The sequence below is a fragment of the Oreochromis aureus genome, linkage group 4 (assembly GCF_013358895.1).
Source record: "Oreochromis aureus strain Israel breed Guangdong linkage group 4, ZZ_aureus, whole genome shotgun sequence".
NCBI lineage: Eukaryota > Metazoa > Chordata > Actinopteri > Cichliformes > Cichlidae > Oreochromis > Oreochromis aureus.
Window position 1 is genome coordinate 25,207,785 of NC_052945.1, and position 19,498 is coordinate 25,227,282.

Sequence of the window (19,498 nt, forward strand, 5' to 3'; positions counted from 1 at the left end):
AGGTTCTGCTACTAGCTGGGAAGCAAATAAGAAATTTGGAAAATGTTTTTTACATTGTAAAAGATTTAACAGCAGAATAAAAAAGTCTTTAGTGGGCTGGAGCACTTCCTAGCTCTTCTATTTTCTCGTGTTTGTAGGACAAACCTACAAAGACACACGTAAATACATCACAGCAAGACCAAGACTGCCATAAATCTGTAAAACCGACAGAGTTAGCTGTTACAGCTTTCACCTGGATTCTGTTTTCTTCAGGTGTTACGGTTTATGGGGGACCCTCATCTGAATGGGGCGCAGGAAAACATGTTTGGGAATTACATCGTCCAGAGAGGCTTGTCGTCTCCAGGGTTACGAGATGAGATCCTGGCTCAGGTTGTCAACCAGGTGTGGAGGAACATAAACTCTGAGAATGCAGAGAGAGGCTGGCTGCTGTTGCTGGCATGTGTCTGCTGCTTCGCCCCGTCGGCCAAGATGGACAAATATCTGCTCAAGTGAGAAATCATAAAATGACTTCACAACTAATTATTTTGCAAATACTTTGAGAGGTAAAAACTACATGTTAAAAAGCTATATGCTGTAAGTAAGGGAAGACTTCTACTCCACTCTTGAACCTCATTTCACCTCTGCTCCAGGTTCGTGTCGGACCACGCTCCTGCTGGCTGTCAGGTGCTGCTGCAGCACAGACTCATCCAAGCGAATCAGAAGATGCAGCTGGGATCGGGCTCCGACCCCGAGACTGCGCGGACGTATCCGCTGTCACTGCTGGAGTGGACCGCCAATAGGAAGAAGGCTAACATGGTGTTGCACGTGCACTGTCTAGATGGTAATATCTTGCCTGCTTAATATTGCATTGTTCAACTTTTCATCGGTCTGCTTCTTTGCTCTTTTCTAAGAACTCCAAACGATTCAAGCAAAGTAAATAAAAAATTCACAGCATTTTCCTTTAAAATCAGTATCTTTCTTTTGAGGTGCACAGAAAAAACTAAGGGCTGTTCAAATATTTAGGAAGTCTTTCACACCCGGGGTCTAAACTGGCACACACCTCAGAGAAAAGAAAGAGGGATGACCTGGCATCACTTTTATTGCGTGGGATCAATTACATCCCCAGATCATTGATTATTCATTGCCATTCAGGATCAGGTGATGTGACTGTGGGGCTCATGCGCTTTGTATTGCGCAATTAACACAGTTTGTTAGTTAACAAGTGTAATTTAAAGCAGCAAGGGTACTATTAGAAGGCGTTGCTTGTTTATTCATTTATCTCTCCCTGCAGGAGGGTCCTTCCTGTGTCCTGTCCATTCCTGGACCAGCGGAGAGGATTTAGCGGGAAACATTCTGCGTCACAGGTTTGGTTGTGTACTTTTAGCTCCATAAAGTTTCATGTAAACATCTAAACATGCCATGATAATGTTTAGAGAGCAGCTTTAACACGTGTTTGTAGATATTTTGAACATCTGAATCATGCATCTTGCAGGGGAGTGTCTGACTGGTGGAGGGGGAGTTCAATTCTGATGAAGGAGCAGGGCCAGTGGGTGGAGTTAGCTGGTCATGACTATGTCATGGACCTGATTGCAGATATGGAGCTTCCTATGGATTTCCCAAAGCAGAAGAGTTACTTCATCATCAGCACTGACAACCCAGCTAAAGTCAGAGCTAATGCCAGCCTGTCAGTATGCAAGATGCACACATGCAGTTCATTACTCACATGACTAAAGCTACACCATATGGCACATTACTCCTCTCTCCTCTCGTCTCTCAGTGCTTTGTTTGGCAGTGGCTTTGACTCAGACGAGGAGCTTCCTTCCTCCCTTCCTCTCAGCAGCAGCAGACCAGCCTACAGCCTGCCTGATTCAGATGGTTACTACAGCCACGGTACACACACGCACACACGCACACGCACGCACGCATGCACGCACGGACTCACACAGAAATATGTAGAATATTGTGTATGTATATATTATATTAACTTATAATATAGCTGAATTGTTAAGCATTTACAAATTAAAGATTTTCAAATGATCTGGACGTGATCATTTTTAAGAGTTAGATAATCAGATGTAAACTGTACAAACTAATCTTTCTGTGAAGCATGATTTTTTTTTTATACAGCAACATCATTATCATTGAAGCCCCCATCGGCTGTTGTTTTTAACTACTTACTAGCATGCATCACTCCCAAACTGCTGAACCCAAAGCTTTTATACTCTTTGTGTTTAACAGTGTAAATGCTTCCGCTGTGTTATAGATGAATCCCACCTGTCCAGGTGTGTTAAGCTGAGTACCAAGGATGGCACTCAGAAAATAGCTTTTTTGAGTCGTGAAATCAGAGGTTTCAAGTTTCCAACACACTCTGGGTTCCAAGAGATACAGTTAGCAGGATTATATGCAAATTTAAAACTTGTGCTAGTTTGAGTTCACAGACTATAAGAGGAACACTAAAGAAGCAAGCTTGATGCTTGCATATCTGCCACTGCATTTTTGATATGCAAGAAAACACGTGGATAGGCATGTAGGGTGCTGGGAGTCTGTTTATGGACTGATGAGACTAAAGTGGACCTGTATAGACCTCTGGATGGGCTGTGTGTGTGGTGTAGGAAGAGCAGGCCCTATTTGACCCTCATGACAGCCAGTCCCTCTGATTCATAACTGAGCTGGATGCTATTGGCTTATTTTTAGGAAACTACTGGAATGTCTTAATGTAGATCAGTGGTTCCCAAACTTTTTTTGCTGGGCCCCCCTTGTTTAACAAGAAAAATGTTCGCGCCCCCCCACCCCCGCGCCTGCACGCGCGCACGCACACGCACACACACGCACAAACACATCCTTTAACCACACACACCCATATTTTGCTCCATTGCGGTTTATTTCACACCTCAAACATTTATTAAACAATTAAGCAAATACAAATAATCTGCAATAAATTACAGGTAGTAAGAAAATAAACTACCAACTCTTTTACGCTCCGTCCGCACCTACACGGGTATTTTTGAACGCGCAGCTGTTTCGGGCAGATGTAAACGGCGTATCGAATCACCGAGAACGGAGATTTTTTAAAACTCCTTTTTTTTGCGTTTACGTGTGGACAAGGAATACAGAGTTTGTCACGCAATGTCAAAGGTATGTGCCTTTTTCACGTCACACTGTGCGCCACGTTATTGTTTACATGAGATGAATTGCAGAATGGCAGATAGAGAGAAAATACTGTTACTGTTAATCTGACTATCTGCAGGTTTTACAGGCTTACATATACAGGCCATTACTGTCCCTGCATTTAGAAAGGCAGAGGCATCACGGTGTAATTATTTTACATGTAGTTGTTTTTTTTCCTGTGTAATAATGTTCAACATTGCTATCAATACATTTTTCAAAAAAACCCTCTACAAAATGGGTTCAAAAACATAAACAACTGTGGGATACTGTTTGTCCGTGATTTGAACAGCCCAGCGCTGCTCCCGACGCAGGGAAACTAATTTTGCAGGGGAGACCTACCTCAGCACTTGTGCAGGTGAAGCCAAAGGGAAGATATGCTTCACCATATTTTCTAGTCTTTGGCTTAGAATGAAGTTGGTTTGGAAACATATTCAGCGATGCTTCATCTCCTGCTTTGCGTTTGTGTGGTCGCCCCGTGCTAGCAGTGTCCAAGCGTTGTTTTTGTTTTTGTTTTTTTCCCCTTTTCATGCCGCGCCCCCCCTGCAATAGCTCTGCGCCCCCCCTAGGGGGCGGGCCCCACACTTTGGGAACCACTGATGTAGATGTTAAGCGTTAAAAGGTGCCCAACAAAGTAATGGATTTGTTGATGATAACCTTTTTTGGAGAAGATTAATCCTTAGTGCAGCCATTAAGCTTATTAAGTTGTATTAAAGCTTTAATTTAAATAATTTGATTTTAATCACATGACGGGAATGTCTCTTACATTAATGCAGTTGAACAATTGTTTGTACAAGTTTCTGTATTTAAGTGGTTTTGTTTATTAGAGTTTTGGTTATGATGTATGCTCTTAGTTTTGGAGTTTGTAGTCCTCACCTCTGTGTTGTATGTTTCTAACTCTAATTAGTTACTTCCTGGTTCATTTTGACAGCGCTTGTTTTTCTGTGTCTTGTGTTTGGGTTTTCATTAGGTTATTGTCTTCGTTTCCCACATTATCTGGTGTGTTTGTATTGTCTGAGTCTCCGTCTGTTCCTTGTCGCATCATCCAGGTTGTGTGTTTCCTTTGTTCGGTGTTTCCCCTACGTTTCCTAGTTTTGGACCCTTTGCTCCAGCTGTGCTTTTGTTTTGTATCTTTGTATTATTTGAAAGCATTCAGCACTACAGCTGCCTTTTGAGTTTACATGCTGTTTCACGAGCCCTGGATGCGGGTCCATGTCCGGCTGTCACACAGCTGCACCTTGGCAACAACTAATGGAAGAGTTGGGAAAGTTTGTGTCTTGTCCAAAGAGAGAGAGAGACATAGATAAAAAGCTGGATCAATTAATCAAGGTTTCTGCAACAAATGTGACAATCAAAATCGTGAAAAAACAATGAACTGACTTAGGTTACATTTTTGAGAATAAGACATTTTGATCAGCGACTAACAACCTTTTCACTACAGTTAAAATGAACCTGATCACCTGATAAAACATGCTTGATTAAAAGAAAAAAAATATCAAACAGACTTTAGGATTTTTGCATTTGTATCAAATCAAAACATGACAGTTTCTGTGCACTAAAAACACTGAAAATACAATGTTTAAAGCAATATTGCTGTTTGTCTGCGTTCAGAGTCGGAAACATTGAGCGAGGGTCAGCCTCAGAGAGGGATGGACCGCTACCTGGACAGCCTGTTTGACCCTGTGCTGTCAGACAGCAGCACGGTGAGTGTTCGTCCTGATTTCCCATAAACTACACATCTCAACCAACTTTTTCCTTTTTGTTTTCAAATTGCTGTCGTGCCATGAAACTAACACGCCAAATAGTAATAACTGACTGCTTGTTATAATCTTTTAAGTCATCTATCAGGTGAAATACTCGACAGATGACCATATTACTGCATTACCGCTGCTTTCATTTTGACAAAGACTTTTTACTATAACTTATAAATGTCTCTATGTAGAGCTGCGAGTGCTTTGTAGTGTGCAATCTTGGTTTTCCTGCCACTGCAACTCAAAGCTTATTACTTCTTTGTTCAGTTATATCAATTATATTATAAGACCAATCTGTTAATTGCCAACCTAAAAGAAAAGTAATAATACAGGTGGATAGTTGTAGCTCTGTGTCATTGATCTGTCATCCGAGTGTGAACAGAAGAGTGCTGATGGATGAATTGAACATGTGATCCTCGGCTTCTGTTTGGGTATGAATGGAGCACACAGGACGGCTGATTAGGTTACCGAGTGACCTACCGTATATGACCGCAGCAGCAGTCAGCATAAACGAGTCAGTGTGGGGAAAAGAGTTTCGCTCATAGCTTCATCTTTTGTTTATTAGTGGAAACAAAACGAGTTCAGCGTCCTTATCACTCGGGTTACACAGGAAAGGTTGCATCAGGAATCAGTTTTAGGGCTTTGAGTAGTATATATCAATGGCAATAGTTAAAATAAAAACATAAGATCTGTGTTTGGCAGAAGTCTTGCTAGACTCATTAAGGTTTTCTTGAGCGGTTTTGGCTTTAAAATCATCTGACACTGGAAACAAAGTAGCTGAGGATTTCAGTCAGCTCAGGAGAATGAGGTCTGTTATGTAGTGGTGAATTTTGTTGTAGTCAATTTAGCGTGTCTTTATGCTGGAGCCTCTCCTGCTATGTGTACGGTACTTCCTGGAGCGTATACTGTTCCTGCAGGTCTGGCTCAGAGAGGGTCTAAATCAACCAATCCAGTTCACTCCCTCTTGCTTGTTGTCTTAGTCCCTCTCCTTCCCTCCCTGCTTCTGGCATACACACCTTTTCTTTTTCCACTTCATGCCCCTTAAACTCCAGTTTCTTAACTATAAGCATCCCTTTCCTTCTGCTGAGTCTCCTGCTGCTCTTTGCTCACCAGGACATGGAGAAGAGTGGAAGTTTGTCAGAAAGGATGAAGGGAGGAGGAGGTATAGGCATCACAGGAGAAGGAAGGGAAGAGGGAGAGAGTCGTCCAGCTTCCAGCCGGCCTTATCCACCAGGAATACATCCTGGAGGTAAACACTGAGTGCTGTGTGTGTTTGTTGTTATTTGTGTCAGTGCTGATTACCCATATGTTTGTCTCTGGACTTCTATTTTTTTGCTGCCTGTATTTTGTGTCTAAGCGGATATTGCTGTTTCCAGAATTATTTGCACCTTTCTCCCTTTTTGTCTGTGAATATTTTGCTGGATTTTTAATTTTTAGACATTTCTTTTGTCCTCACAGCTCACTCTCTCTCTGCACTGACATTAATAATTCAGCTTAACCTAAGCGCTCCTAAATCATTGGCTTTTGTATCAGGCTAATAGAGTTTCTCCTTTGTAAGCTCCTCCTCAATAAATTAATAATAACACATTTAAAATGTTTTGCTGATGCTTTATTATCAACCTACTTTCATTCCCATAGTAATCAACTAATCAGAGTATTTCTTTATTGTTATCTCAAAGGCAATGAACAGACCTGAACTTTAAAAGTTTAACTTTGAGCAGTTGGCTGTATTGACTGCCCTCACAGATAATACATTAAAAGCCATTCACTATAACAGGTGACTGTTATTTGTCTTAATCACCAGTCATTACAAATGGATCACATTCCACACATCTATTAATGTTAAGTTCCTGGTACTATTTTTACCGGCTCTTGCTTTCACTGTGTGCTCAACTGTAAAATTCCAGAATTTTTTATTTATTATTTTACCTTCATAGTTTCCTCTTTTTTCCCCTCTAATGTACAGATGCCAGGCTTACGGCACTGAGCAATGACAGTTCCAACATGCTGATGTTACACTGGTTTGATGTTTATCATCAGCAAGCATGTTTGCTTTACTTCTAAACCAGGGTATTGGACAAATTGAGATTTTGACCTGACATGTGTTCAAAACGCAAATCTAAAAAGGGGAAACTATACAGTATCAAACAGCATATACTGTAGAGAAATGTTGGACTTTTAAGACCAACACTGATAACAATATTTGGTGATTTAAAAGTCTGATATTCTGATATTTCACCAATGCTTTCTTTTTTCCTTTCAGACACATGAAACATAAACAGATTTCCCTAGCGCTTGCTTATTTACTTGCTTGCTTATTTACTTGCTTGCTTATTTACTTGCTTGCATATTTCCTGTACTCTGATTGGATACGATGGTTGTTATGCATGTGGTGTTTCAAACATGCGTGTTGCCCTCTGCTGGACGACCTAAACAACGTCAACTCTCAGGACACAATTGAAGCATGTTTCACCTGTCTTTACTTTTTTTTAGATTTTCAGCCGTTATGTTATAAGTGTGACAAATAGCTGATACTGGCCATTAATATCAGTCCACTGATCTGCTCTAACAGTTACTAAACGTTACTCAATAGTAAAAATGTTAATTTTACGATGGCTCCAGTGTAAAGCTGCAAAAATAAACTGAGCATTGACATGAAACTAATTTCTGAGATTTGTAGAAAGACCCTTTGCAACAGTGTTAATTTTGACAGCAAATTTTAATTTAGTTGTAGTCACAGACTTGACTAAAATGTCATTTAGTTTTAGTCGACTGAATACCGCATGATAAAGTCCACAGCTGCCCAGCAAATTGGGGAAGTTGATTGTGTTTTCACTAAATAGTTTTGCTCAACACGATTTACAATCTCTTATTTTCCTTGACATCAAATGTGAAATGTGTACATGTGTCTACTCTTCTCTTCCCCCCAAGCGCTGACATTTGTCGTGTTTTCATGAGAATCAGGGAGCATGGGAGCTGGTTGTAGTTTCCCAGGGGCAGATCAGACGTGCGTGTCCAGCCTCACAGCACAAGATTAATTCTGCTTGGATCACTTCCAAACTCATCCCGCTTTTCTGTACAAATTAGTCCTGATTGGATCTCGTCTCTCCAGAATGTTTTCATCTTGTTTTGTATTTGTTGAAAGCATCGACACATTTTATCATAGCTTTTGTCCTCCTGCATAAGTTTTTATGAAGTTGTTGTTCTCATTCGAAAAAAAGAAGGTTGTTGATGAAAACTATAATTAAAATTATTTTTCAATGTAATTAACACGGTTTTTCAAAGTGATAAATACAGCACAAACATCTTCACACCAGCACTGATACAGAGCAGAAAATGATAACAGCTTCTTCATACAAATTGTGTGAATACAGATGTTGTTTGCTCAGCTTTAAGGACTTTTCTTCTCATAGTCATGTCGGCACCTGCCTGATAACAAAGACACGGAAAGTGCCTCATGGCCTTGAACACAGTTTACAGTTAGATTTGAACCTGTTGCTTCCCATCTTCACACACGCACACACACACTTTGTACTCTTTGTACAAGATGTTACAGTCACATACCAACAGAACACAGAGATTAGAAAAGCTGAAACAGGTTTTCCATTACACAGTCAGCAGGATTTGTCTGGGTCAAAGTTGGGGAGTAATAAACACATTAATATTGATGTAATATGAACCACGGCATCAGTATGGCTAATAACGACCACTCTGACATATTTTATTTCTGAATCTGATCTTGATCATATCTTGTTTGTCGTAAAATGTGAAATATTTCCCAGTCACTGACAATGGGTGAACTAACTGTCACTTAAGACCTGTCTGTTCCTGTTCCCTGCCTGCTGCTCTTCAAGCTGTGCCAGTGCTTCCAGTAGCAGGAGGAATGATGCCCCCAATCCCTGCTATCCCGATCCCCTCCCACCACCATCATCACGAGCAACATCAACAACAGCAGCAGCAACAACAATACCACCAATACAACCGACCCCAACACTCCTACCACCGTCAGCAGTCGTCTTCTGCCACCACTCCTAGTCGTGTAACACCCACGCGATCACCCACTCGCACCCCCGCTGCTGCCCCCGCAGCTACCCCTGCTGTTGATACCAATGTAGCTTCCAATGTGTCTGTTGTCCCGGGTCTGCCTGCGGCGCCCTCAGTCCCAGCCACGCCTGTGGTTCCAGGCTTGCCTGTGATGACAGGTGTGCCAGGTAGAATAAAAGGATGTGCGTTAGGTTTTCCAGCATGTTTGGCCTGAAGTGTTTGGGCATGATGGACTCCTTTTTTTCTTTTTTTTTAATTAAAGCCAGTTTGAAGGGTTTTTTTTGTTTTTGTTTTTTTGTTTTTTATGTGGGGTTGCAAAGTTCATTTGTGTGGTTTGTTTTAAGCAGATAGTTCTGTTTCTTGTGCTCTTATTGGAGCAACAACTTAACAGTTATATGTTTGTGCTTCTCCAGGATCGGAGCAAGCGGTACTGACTCAGCAGCAACAAGCCATCATCAACCAGCAAGCCATCATTCTGGTCTGACATCATTTCTCTGAACAACTCTGATATTAAAACCACTGTTCGTACTGGGTGATACAGTTCTGTGTAAAAGAGAGACTGTGCTTACACCTAATGATTCAGTAGTTTGTAGAAACACATCTAGCAGCAATAACTTGAAGTAATCATTTTCTGTGTGGCCTGTTTGTCACATAGTTGTGGAGGAATTTTGGCCTACTCTTCTTTACAACATTGTTTCAGTTCACTGGGGTTTGTTTATGCTTTCTCATAAGGTCCCATCACAGCTTTTCAGTCAGGTTTCACTGGACCATTGCAACACATTGATTCTTTTCTCTTTCAGCCATTCTGTTGTAGATTTGCTGCTATGCTGGGGATCATTGTCCTGTTGAATGACTCAGTTTAGGCCAAGTTTTAGCTGCCTCATGTAGACAGATAACCACATTGTCTTTTTTTTGCACCCAAAATATGACACAACAATATAGTTTTTAATTTGTTTGTTTTTTATACTTGTTCAGTATATTTCCAACTTATCATAAAGTTTCATATTTAACATGCTAACTGATGGCTGCAGAGGCTTACATGTAGCTCATGGGTGTTTTGCAGTTTCTCTGAGTATTGCACTGTCTGACCTTGTGGTGAATTTGCTGGGTCATTCACTCTAGGGGAGATTGTGGCATTGAATTAACTCGTGAATGCACCACAGCAGCAAAGCGCCAACACATCTGATTTTATAGACGTGCTTGCACTTGCTGATGATCAGTTAATCCATTACATTTGATGCTACTTACCCTCTTAAAATCTATAGAAACATTAATGGTGAACTTAGTTTTTTACAGGACTACACAGAGTCTTTTTCACATGGCTGTACAAGCAAATGAAGTATGATAAAACTGTCTTTATGCAGTCAAATGCTAAAAAGACAATGCTGCACTCTGACCCCTAAAACTAATGTTTAACTGAAAGATACCATAATCAGTACCACTTTCACATTTGTATGTCACAGTACACATGAAGCTAAAGGCTTTACTACCAATAATGAATATGTGAATATGTTTTAAACATAGGTATAAACTGTTGCTTACTAAATATTGAATATATGCGCAATTGTTTGTGTTGCAGGCCCAGCAGATGACCATGCAGGCCATAGCAATCCAGCAGCAAATGTTGTCTTCTTTCCCCCCAGCCGCTCCAGCCCCCCAGTCTCCACCCTCATACTATCACGCGCACTCACAACAGCGCTCACGCACACCCAGTCCTGTGAGTAAACGCACACGCTGCTGTGGTGATATAACGTTCGATACAGTTTGTGCATGCAAATCTGAAATATAATCTTGAAGCTGTATCGCTTATTGTTGTTTTTCCTGCAGACCAAAGAGAGTGAGGAGTCTCCGCACAAGCCGAGCGCTGCCGCTGTTCAACGGAAAACGAGTATGTGGTACACTTGCTGTGCGGTGTAAACGTCAGTGATTTCAGTCAGGGATCAGGATGCCTTATTCTCTGAATCAGAAAGGAGTGGAAATAAAAATATTGATGCATTGCAGCATAGTGATTTGTGGTTGGAAAGCCCACTGCATATAATTGAAAATGCGGAATTGAGTAACTGCCCTTGAGTAAGCATATGATTATCACTTTAAGGGTTTCCCCCTGTGGCTACAGGGTAAGGGATGAACCCTGAACAAACCGGGTTCGTGTGTAATCAAACTTTTTATTCCAGGTCCATCACGTGGCCCCCCTCCCGAGGATGTGGTCCGCTCCACTGTGAGTAACACTGAGCACTTGGACCCTAGCCATGACATCAAAGACATCGTCAAACAGCACCAGCCTGCAGGCACAGCATCTTCCTCTGGATCTCCCACGCAAAGGTTAACACACACACGATGATGTGAGACACTGATGATTGTCATACTCTGTGGGATTTAATCTGTTCTGACTACTGTGGTGTGTGTAGGAGAAGTGATGGAAAGTTGTTTGGAAAGAAGCCAGACCCTCATGATGAAGCAATGGAGATCCTTAAAGATCAAATGGCAAACCCACCACAACCGGTATCCTAACACACACACACACACACACACACACACACACACACACACACACACACACACACACACACACACACACACACACACACACACCTGGCAAAACAATATCTAACCATTTTCCATGTCTCAGACTCATAGAAAGGCTTCGTTCGCCCAATCTAAAGAAGACAGAGGACACAAGACTAGCCAGAAAGCCAAGCCTCGCCCCCAGGGGCCATCTAGCTCCAACATAAACCCCGCCCCTCCTCCAGGTAAATTTTCACTGTAGAAATACCCGTGAATAAGCTCCTGATTAGACTGATACAGGTGTGCATTGTTCATAATATAAATAAATAAATGAATGTTTTGCTTCCAGTCTCCAGAGAGTTGCCAGTTGAGGAGGAGATCATTCAGACTCAGCTCCACAGCAGAACCAGTGATGAATATTACACTTACTCCAATGTCCCGTGGAAACTCTACATGAGGAAAGAGGTGTGTTTTTTACCTCCTTTTTTTAGCTAAGTACAAAAAATTGGAGCTGTAAAGTCCAACGTCAGTACAATCATTTACATAAAAATACAGTTTATTTATGTCTGTCCTCCATTTACAGGTTTTTTATCCTAAAGAGAACTTGAACAATCCACTGATCCTGGATCTGATCTTCAGACAGGTTGGTTTATAAATCCAATAACTGTTAATATTCATCTTCTTTATTTATTTTGCTTTTATGCAATTTTTTTGTGTAAACTTGTGTAAATTATCATAGAGACCTCAGAGCTGGTATTAATATTCATTAATATTAAAATGCTAAAATAGTGCCTATCATGTAGTTATTTTTCACTCCAAGTGTTTCCCAATAACACATTCCTGTTCCTGGCTGTGTCTTCCCAGGTTGTACATGACACCTTTTCTGAGGCTTGCATACGTATCACGCAGGAGGAGAGACAGAAGATGAAAGACCTGTTGGGTATGAAGAAACTAACATGCATGCTTTAAGGTTTATGACTTACTTGCATCTATGCGACACTCTCTGTGGGTTCTCAGGAGTTCACACCTTAACTGATCCTCTGTTTCTGTGACAGCGGAGAACAAGGTGGATCAGGTTTCAGGAACATACAATGAGAACGTGAAGAAGAAGGTGGCCACCATGGCTAGAGACGAATGGGAGATCTACTTCTCTCGCCTCTTTCCAGCCTCTGTGAGCTGTTGTTTTGCTTGGCATAGATAAACTGAATTAATAAATGGTTTCATGTGTTTATATTGTGTTGTGTGTATGTGTACTTGGTTGTGTGTGTTTTCCAGGGCAGTGTGGGGACAGGAGTGCAGGTGTTGTCCGTGTCTCATAAAGGCATCAAGCTGCTGAAGATGGTGAAGAGCAGCTCTTCTGCTTCAGACTACTTCAGAGTGCTGAGGCCTTACAGGTGAGTCTCATACAACATATTCCTGTTAAAAAGCCCTGTAAGTTAGAGTGTTTTAAATGCATTTTCTTGTTTTTAAAACACAAATCAGATGCTACAAAGAAGATCTAGCCATTGATCTTATTTAACTTTCAGGGTATACATGTCAAATGCCTGATTGCTTTGAACTATGACTTTAAGTTGACTTCCTGGTTTGGCATATCACTTCCTTTGCAGCTATTCAGACATCCTGTTTGTGTCTATTCCATCTAAGAACATGCTTGAGTTCAACCTGACTAATGAGAAGCTGATCTTGTTCTCAGCGAAAGCCCCGCACGTCAAGCATATGATCGACTACTTCCTCACAGAGCTTAAGAAGGTCAGAGGAATGTTGTCAGTGTGTGCGTGTGATGAAGTGTGAATTATGAATGGATGAGTTTTTATAATGCACACTGATAAGCACAATTAAACTAGATAACATTACCGTGTAAAAAAAGTCTCATATAATCTTTTTTTTAATATATGTATGCATGGGCTGTACTCCATGTCCTCTTTGATTACAATTGGAATTTGTTGTGTTTTGAGGGTAACAAGTGATTTTTTTTATTCACTTTCTAATTATTTTTTTTTACTTTAGAAAGATGAAATTTCAGGTGTAATCCAAATTAAAACTGATGTCATGACATTGACATCTAAGTGCTTTCACAGGCTGCGTAGTGCTCTTCATCACTGTTATCCACGTGTGAAACTGGCTCAGTTTTCAGTGTCTTAAAATAATGTGCAAAAATCTTGACGAATATCTCATTTTTTAAATATTTTGCTTCCAAGAGACCAGACTTTCTTGTATTTTTTAAAGTGGTTTTGAGGAATACTTTAATTTCTTTCTCTTTTAGAGTTTTTCTTTGCACATTTCCTTCTTTTTCACTCATTTTCACTCCTTGTATCTGACCATTTTCAGAGGAATTTTTTGTTTTGTTTGTTAAGCTGACCGCTGAATCATTCACCAAAAAAGGCGCCTGAGTCAAAGGATAAGTCAGTATTTTGTCTACATGTTACACAAAACTTAGGGAAAGAAAGGCACTTTGTTTCTAGCAGCCTGTCACCTAATCCCCATTTATGGAGTCAAATCTTCAAAAAATTCGAAAGACAACAGACATAAAATAGCAATTTTACACCAAAAAGGTCCTTCCAAAAGAGCTGCTAGCTGAAGACTGGGTGTATATCAGCATGGTGTGCAGTCTGTCCTGACACATGACCTCATCAGAAATGGTCTGAGTGGAAGCCATTCTTGAGGAAGGGAAACAGGGACAAAAGACTGAACTACGCTAAATAACCCAAGAACTGGACTAAAGGTCATTAACAACAGGTCTTATGCACTGATGAATCTAAAATTGAATTGTTCGGTTCAAATCGTCATCAGTATGTGTAGAGGAGGAGGTCTGTAGAGATGTACAACATGTCTCAAGCCATCTAAAGCAGTCTTCTCCAACCCCCGGGCCACGGACCGGTACCGGTCCGTGAGAATTGAGGCTCGGGTGTGAAATTTATGGTTTTCAGGGTTTTTATTGATATTTTTTTTAATCATTTTTATCGTTAACTCGGTTTCTCCCCTTTCTCCCCCTTTTCCCGTGTGTTATGAATAAGTCTTTGGTACTGGTACTGGTTTTATTTTGTTGTATTTCTTCGCGACACCTTAAAGGTCGGTCCGTGAAAATATTGTCAGACATAAACCGGTCCGTGGCCCAAAAAAGGTTGGAGACCGCTGATCTAAAGCGTGGTGGAGGCTCCATCATGGTTTGGAGCTGCAGACTAGTTAAACAAAGCTTGCCTGATGATTTCAGGTTGTGCTGAAGAATAAAAATGGTCACAAAAATTCTGTATTTCTTGTATGTTTGCACGTTTCAATAAATCTTTGCACGTATTTACCATTTTCCTTGTAAAATACAAAGCCATGAAGTGTGGCTCGAGACTTATACAGTACTGTATTATATGGAACTAACTATAAAATATCAGTACCTTTAGTTCTTTATTTTTACTTATGGAGATGTGATCAGTACGCAGGAATAACTATTTAAGTTTATAAACCTTAAAACAAACCTCTGTCTTCGACAGTGAGTAGTGCTGACAAACATGAATTCAAAGTGGACATTAAGCAGCGAGTGAGGAAAGTGATTTTCTTGACACAAATGTTCTTTGGCTCTCTGCTGGATGTCAGCATGCCCTGTCTTTGTCAGGACTCAGAGTATGTGGTGGCAGTGAGGAACTACATCACTGAGGACAGAACTCAGCTCAACTTCCACAAAGGCGACATCATCAGACTCCAGCACATGGATGGACTGGAGGCTGGTGAGATATAGGAACAATCCAACACTGAAGATTGTCACAGTGATAGATCTGCTTTCTGCCTCTGGATCATTTCACAGTGCCCATTTCATTGTGTGATTGTATCTCAGGTAAACGTTATGGCTGCATTGTGAGGAAGAAGGTCATGCTCCTGGAGGAGCTAAAGAGAAACACCGCTGAGTTTGGTGCGTGTGGCGTGACCTTTTTCATTCTAGTTTTCTTCTAACATTTTGGAATTTATTTATGTTGGTTGTGTGAAGCAAAATATTGAAGACATTGAAGAGTCTTTATTTTGTGTGCAACCTTCTACTTATTATGTGTGTGTACACGCGTGTAGGCTGGCGGTTCGGCGCCGTGTATGGAAAGTCTGGAGTGTTCCCCAGCGAGTACATCCGTCCTGTGGCTGCTCCGGACTTCTTGGTTCTGCCTCCTGAACGCGTGGAGCCCCGAGACCGGCAGGGACGAGTCGCCGCCTCTGCAGCTGTTGCCGTTGCGATGGGCTCAGCCGTAGCTGCTCATGAGCTCGATCTCTCCACCGAGGTGCTAACTGCATTTTTTAAACTCTTTTTTTCCGCTTTTCAAGCTTCCCACTGTCAGAATAATAGGTTAAAGGCTAGTGTAACCTACAGAGCTCAACATGAATAGCACCCTTACATTATGGTATTAGCCAGTGTTTATACAGCATACATTGGAATGCTTTGGTTAGCAGAAATGGAAATATTTTTTAAATAATTACACTGTTGGTGCTCCCAGTAAGTGGCACTGTTGCTTTTGCTCTTCATGCTGTGGATGTGTGTGTGTCTCAGGTAGTGAATGAGATGTATGGAGACAGCCTGGGTGTCGAAGTGGACGACCTGCCTCTGCACAGCAGCCAGTACCACATGGTTGAGTTTGCCAAGAAGTACTTCAGAGAAGCACAGAGGAACAGGAGGTCAGACACACACATGTGCAGTGTCAAAAACAAAAAAGAGTCGGAAGGGTTCAATGTAAAGCTAAAATTTGCTCTTACAGTGATAAATAAATAACCAAGGGTTGATTGACTGCTTTTCCCCACAGTGATCAGAAAGCGAAAAAGGGGAAGGAGCCCAGGGACCCTGCTGACATGGTCAAATTCTCCAAGGTAATTCAAATCACAATCACGTCTCTGTGTTCAAATATGTATTATATGTTTCTCTGTGCCTGTGCACAGACATCTAAAATGTTTTTCTTGCCATCGTGTTCTGGTTTAACATCTTGTTTCTCTTTCTAGTCTCCAATCCAGGAGTCACTGATTGACTTCTCAGACAGTGGGATGAACCGAGTGGCTGCTGACATCTTCTTAGGTGAGAGCAGAGTGTGGAAACGAGGAGAAACATAGGAGGTTGAAGCAGAAGATAGCAGCATAAAATACGCATACACGTCGTGTTTCTTTGTATTTATTTTTAGTTTATTTTTAGTATAAAAGCATTAATGTGCTTTAAACGAAATAAGTCAGAAAAGATGTGGTCCAGCTCCTTCTTCAGCCAGTATATAACATATGTTTATTTTGCCCAGCTATAATGAAGTTTATGGGAGACTTCCCAATGAAAGGCCAGACCGAGCAGGACCTGGTCACCACTATATTAAAGGTATGCCGATATCAGCAAATTGTCTACCCATCGTAATACTAAGACGAGGTCTGTGTATGTGATTTTATGTTTTTCTTCATGCATGTGCTTAAATAAATCTAGTTAAGTGGTGACCATGGCCTGATGAAGGATGAAGCCTACTGCCAAGTGATGAAACAAGTTACTGTCAACACCAGCTCCAAACCGTAAGGCTTCCAGCACTCGCTTGTTCTTAAAGAGCGGTGACATGATCGTGGAGAGGCTTTAACCTGTGGCTGTGTGCGCGCTTCTCTGTGTGCAGGGACAGCTGTCAGAGAGGATGGCGGCTGATGTATATTCTCACAGCTTTCCATCGCTGCTCTGATGTTATGAAGCCGTTTCTGTTGATGTTTCTCCAGGATGCATGTGCCAGCCCTGGTTTGCAATACCAAGGTGGGCATCGTGTTCATCAGTCCATCTCTTTTGATCTTCACTGGTCTAAAGTGTTTACTAGCTGCTGTTCCAATTGACAGGTATTGCCAAGGCATGCGAGCAGAATCTGAGGAGGACTTTTCAGTATGGTGGGCGTGTGCAGTATCCCAACAGCATGGAACTCAAAGCAATGATGGTTAGTTTGTAAATAAGCTACACGGTGTTCCTTTGTGGCTTGAAATATGTCAAAATTGTAAGAATTGCTAACATTTATTGACTGAAAGTGTCAACAGGTGTTTAAAAATACGGAAAAACAATCGGGATAGTCCCGTATAGTCTCTTTTATCAGACAGATCAGGGCGTGCTAATTAATCTACAGTGATATCTTTCATACCGTGGTGTCTGTCTGTCATGTTCAGATGTGACTTTGCTACATGACTACTCTCAGTAACAGCTGTGGACAGCAGTCTGTGACGTTTCCCTCTGATTTGTTGTCCGTGTACAGGCCGGGCGTAGCTCCAAGAGACAGCTGTTCCTGCTCCCAGGTGGCATCGAAAGGCACTTAAAAATCAAGACATGCTCTGTGAGTGGAAAACACACATGCACACACACACGCAGAATGGCTGCAGTCTCTAAATGTAAAACACAGATGCCGAATTTGTAGCCTGTAGTGGCAGATTTGCTTTTTCCTTATCAGGTTGCTTTGGATGTGATCGAGGAGCTTTGCTTTGAGATGGGACTCCAAAGAATGGAGGCACTGGATGAATATGCCGTCTTTCTGGTCACACACAAGGGTAACAAGGATCTTTTGTTTTAGTGGAGCTCTAAAAGGCGAACATTTCCTTTTGCCGAGTTAGATATTGTGACACGTTTTGGATAATAGATGGTTACTAAAGTGTCTTTCTGTGTAGGTCAGAATGTACGTCCCCTGAACAAGCGAGAGTACATCCTGGACATCGCTACAGAGGCAGAGCCTGTGGATGCCAACTACAGTCTTTGGTTCAGAAGGGTTATATGGAGTCTAGCTCTCAAACTTGACAATGAACTCTATGTCACCATGCACTATAACCAGGTATAAATCTCATTTCACAGAGCTGTAGGTTGTAGCAGTCCTGAAATCACATCCTAATATTTCATTGGATAGCCGACCTAATTTTTTGTTTGGCCACATACATTGCTGAATTTGGACCTCCAAATCAAAAGTCATCACCACCTGATGAGGGTTTTTTGTGGTCGGGCGGTGTGCATAGAAGTACATCTTGTTTCATCTTCTCATCAGTTGATATTTGTCATAGAAACAAGAAGGACTAATGCACATTGTGCATCTCTTTTGAAGGTGTTGCCAGACTACGTGAAGGCCCTGCTGAGTGTGGTTCCTCAGGGTAAGCCCAGTGAACAGCATCTGCAGCAGATTACCAGGCTGGCTGCCCTACAGCATCGTGCCAAAGACACCATCTACCTCCCCACGCTGTAAATATACCCATTTGTTGTTGGAAACCTTTTTCATGCTAATGTACAAAGTCACACTTGCATATCAATTAGTTTTAGGCAAATTACTAGTGATACAAGGGACAAATTAAAGGTTGGTTTATGTTGATTTTTTTTGTCGCCCATCATATGTGACTGAAGTGCAGACTTTTAGCTTTAATTCAAACGGTTTAATGAAAGTGTTCCATTCACTTTTTAGGAATTAAATTGATTCAAAGTGATTTAAATTAAAGTGATCTAAAGAAATCAGTGATTGAGACTTTTAGTAGTTTAATTTTTTCCAAACAGTAAGACATGGCTGACTTACAGAAGAGCAAAGTTTGCCCAGATATCCCTTTTCTACTATTTCTGATATTGTGGCTCCATCACAAAGGGCTGAGAAAGTTGCTCCTGCATCCAGAGACTAAGTTAGCAGGGGTGACCCATCCTGAAGGTTTTATATAACAACGCCCTTTAAAATGTAGTAAGACAATAATAGTGGACCCAGGACAAACACAGGTTGGAGAAGCAGTGGTAGAAGAGAATGTACGGTAGCCCTGAGAGGTCAAACGTACTGCAACGTAAAAGAACACTAGCAAATAGAAAAATGTTGCAAAAACACACAAAACACAATGAAAATTCATTAGGTTAGACCATAACATGGCATGTTGAACAGCTAATATAAAACATTCATCTACAGTGTTATATGAATGATCCAATTAGACCTTTTCTTCCTCACATCAGCTACAAATCCTCAGGTTCTGTATCTCAGTGTAATCCTTCTGATGTTTGTGTTTCTCTCATTTCCACAGCTGTTCTGTAACATTTTCTACTAAAAAACACTTCTGTTGTGTTTTGGGAGCTTTTTTTTCCAACT

At 41.3% G+C, this 19,498-nt stretch overlaps 1 protein-coding gene across 1 annotated transcript in view; it reads left to right on the forward strand.

The window, feature by feature from the left end:
* The window catches only part of myo15aa (myosin XVAa), a 46,325-nt gene that overhangs the window by 23,997 nt on the left and 2,830 nt on the right, over window positions 1-19,498 (forward strand). The window contains 33 exon segments of the mRNA XM_039611573.1: window positions 253-488; window positions 630-820; window positions 1,271-1,343; window positions 1,472-1,663; window positions 1,757-1,869; window positions 4,756-4,847; window positions 6,009-6,144; window positions 9,353-9,417; window positions 10,519-10,656; window positions 10,767-10,827; window positions 11,114-11,261; window positions 11,348-11,441; window positions 11,569-11,689; window positions 11,794-11,909; window positions 12,028-12,087; window positions 12,309-12,384; window positions 12,500-12,615; window positions 12,720-12,838; window positions 13,052-13,193; window positions 15,049-15,160; window positions 15,268-15,342; window positions 15,495-15,697; window positions 15,964-16,088; window positions 16,214-16,277; window positions 16,407-16,479; window positions 16,691-16,764; window positions 16,867-16,949; window positions 17,045-17,175; window positions 17,256-17,350; window positions 17,660-17,737; window positions 17,852-17,948; window positions 18,066-18,226; window positions 18,491-18,624. Of these exon segments, the coding sequence (XP_039467507.1) occupies window positions 253-488; window positions 630-820; window positions 1,271-1,343; window positions 1,472-1,663; window positions 1,757-1,869; window positions 4,756-4,847; window positions 6,009-6,144; window positions 9,353-9,417; window positions 10,519-10,656; window positions 10,767-10,827; window positions 11,114-11,261; window positions 11,348-11,441; window positions 11,569-11,689; window positions 11,794-11,909; window positions 12,028-12,087; window positions 12,309-12,384; window positions 12,500-12,615; window positions 12,720-12,838; window positions 13,052-13,193; window positions 15,049-15,160; window positions 15,268-15,342; window positions 15,495-15,697; window positions 15,964-16,088; window positions 16,214-16,277; window positions 16,407-16,479; window positions 16,691-16,764; window positions 16,867-16,949; window positions 17,045-17,175; window positions 17,256-17,350; window positions 17,660-17,737; window positions 17,852-17,948; window positions 18,066-18,226; window positions 18,491-18,624 (3,794 nt within the window).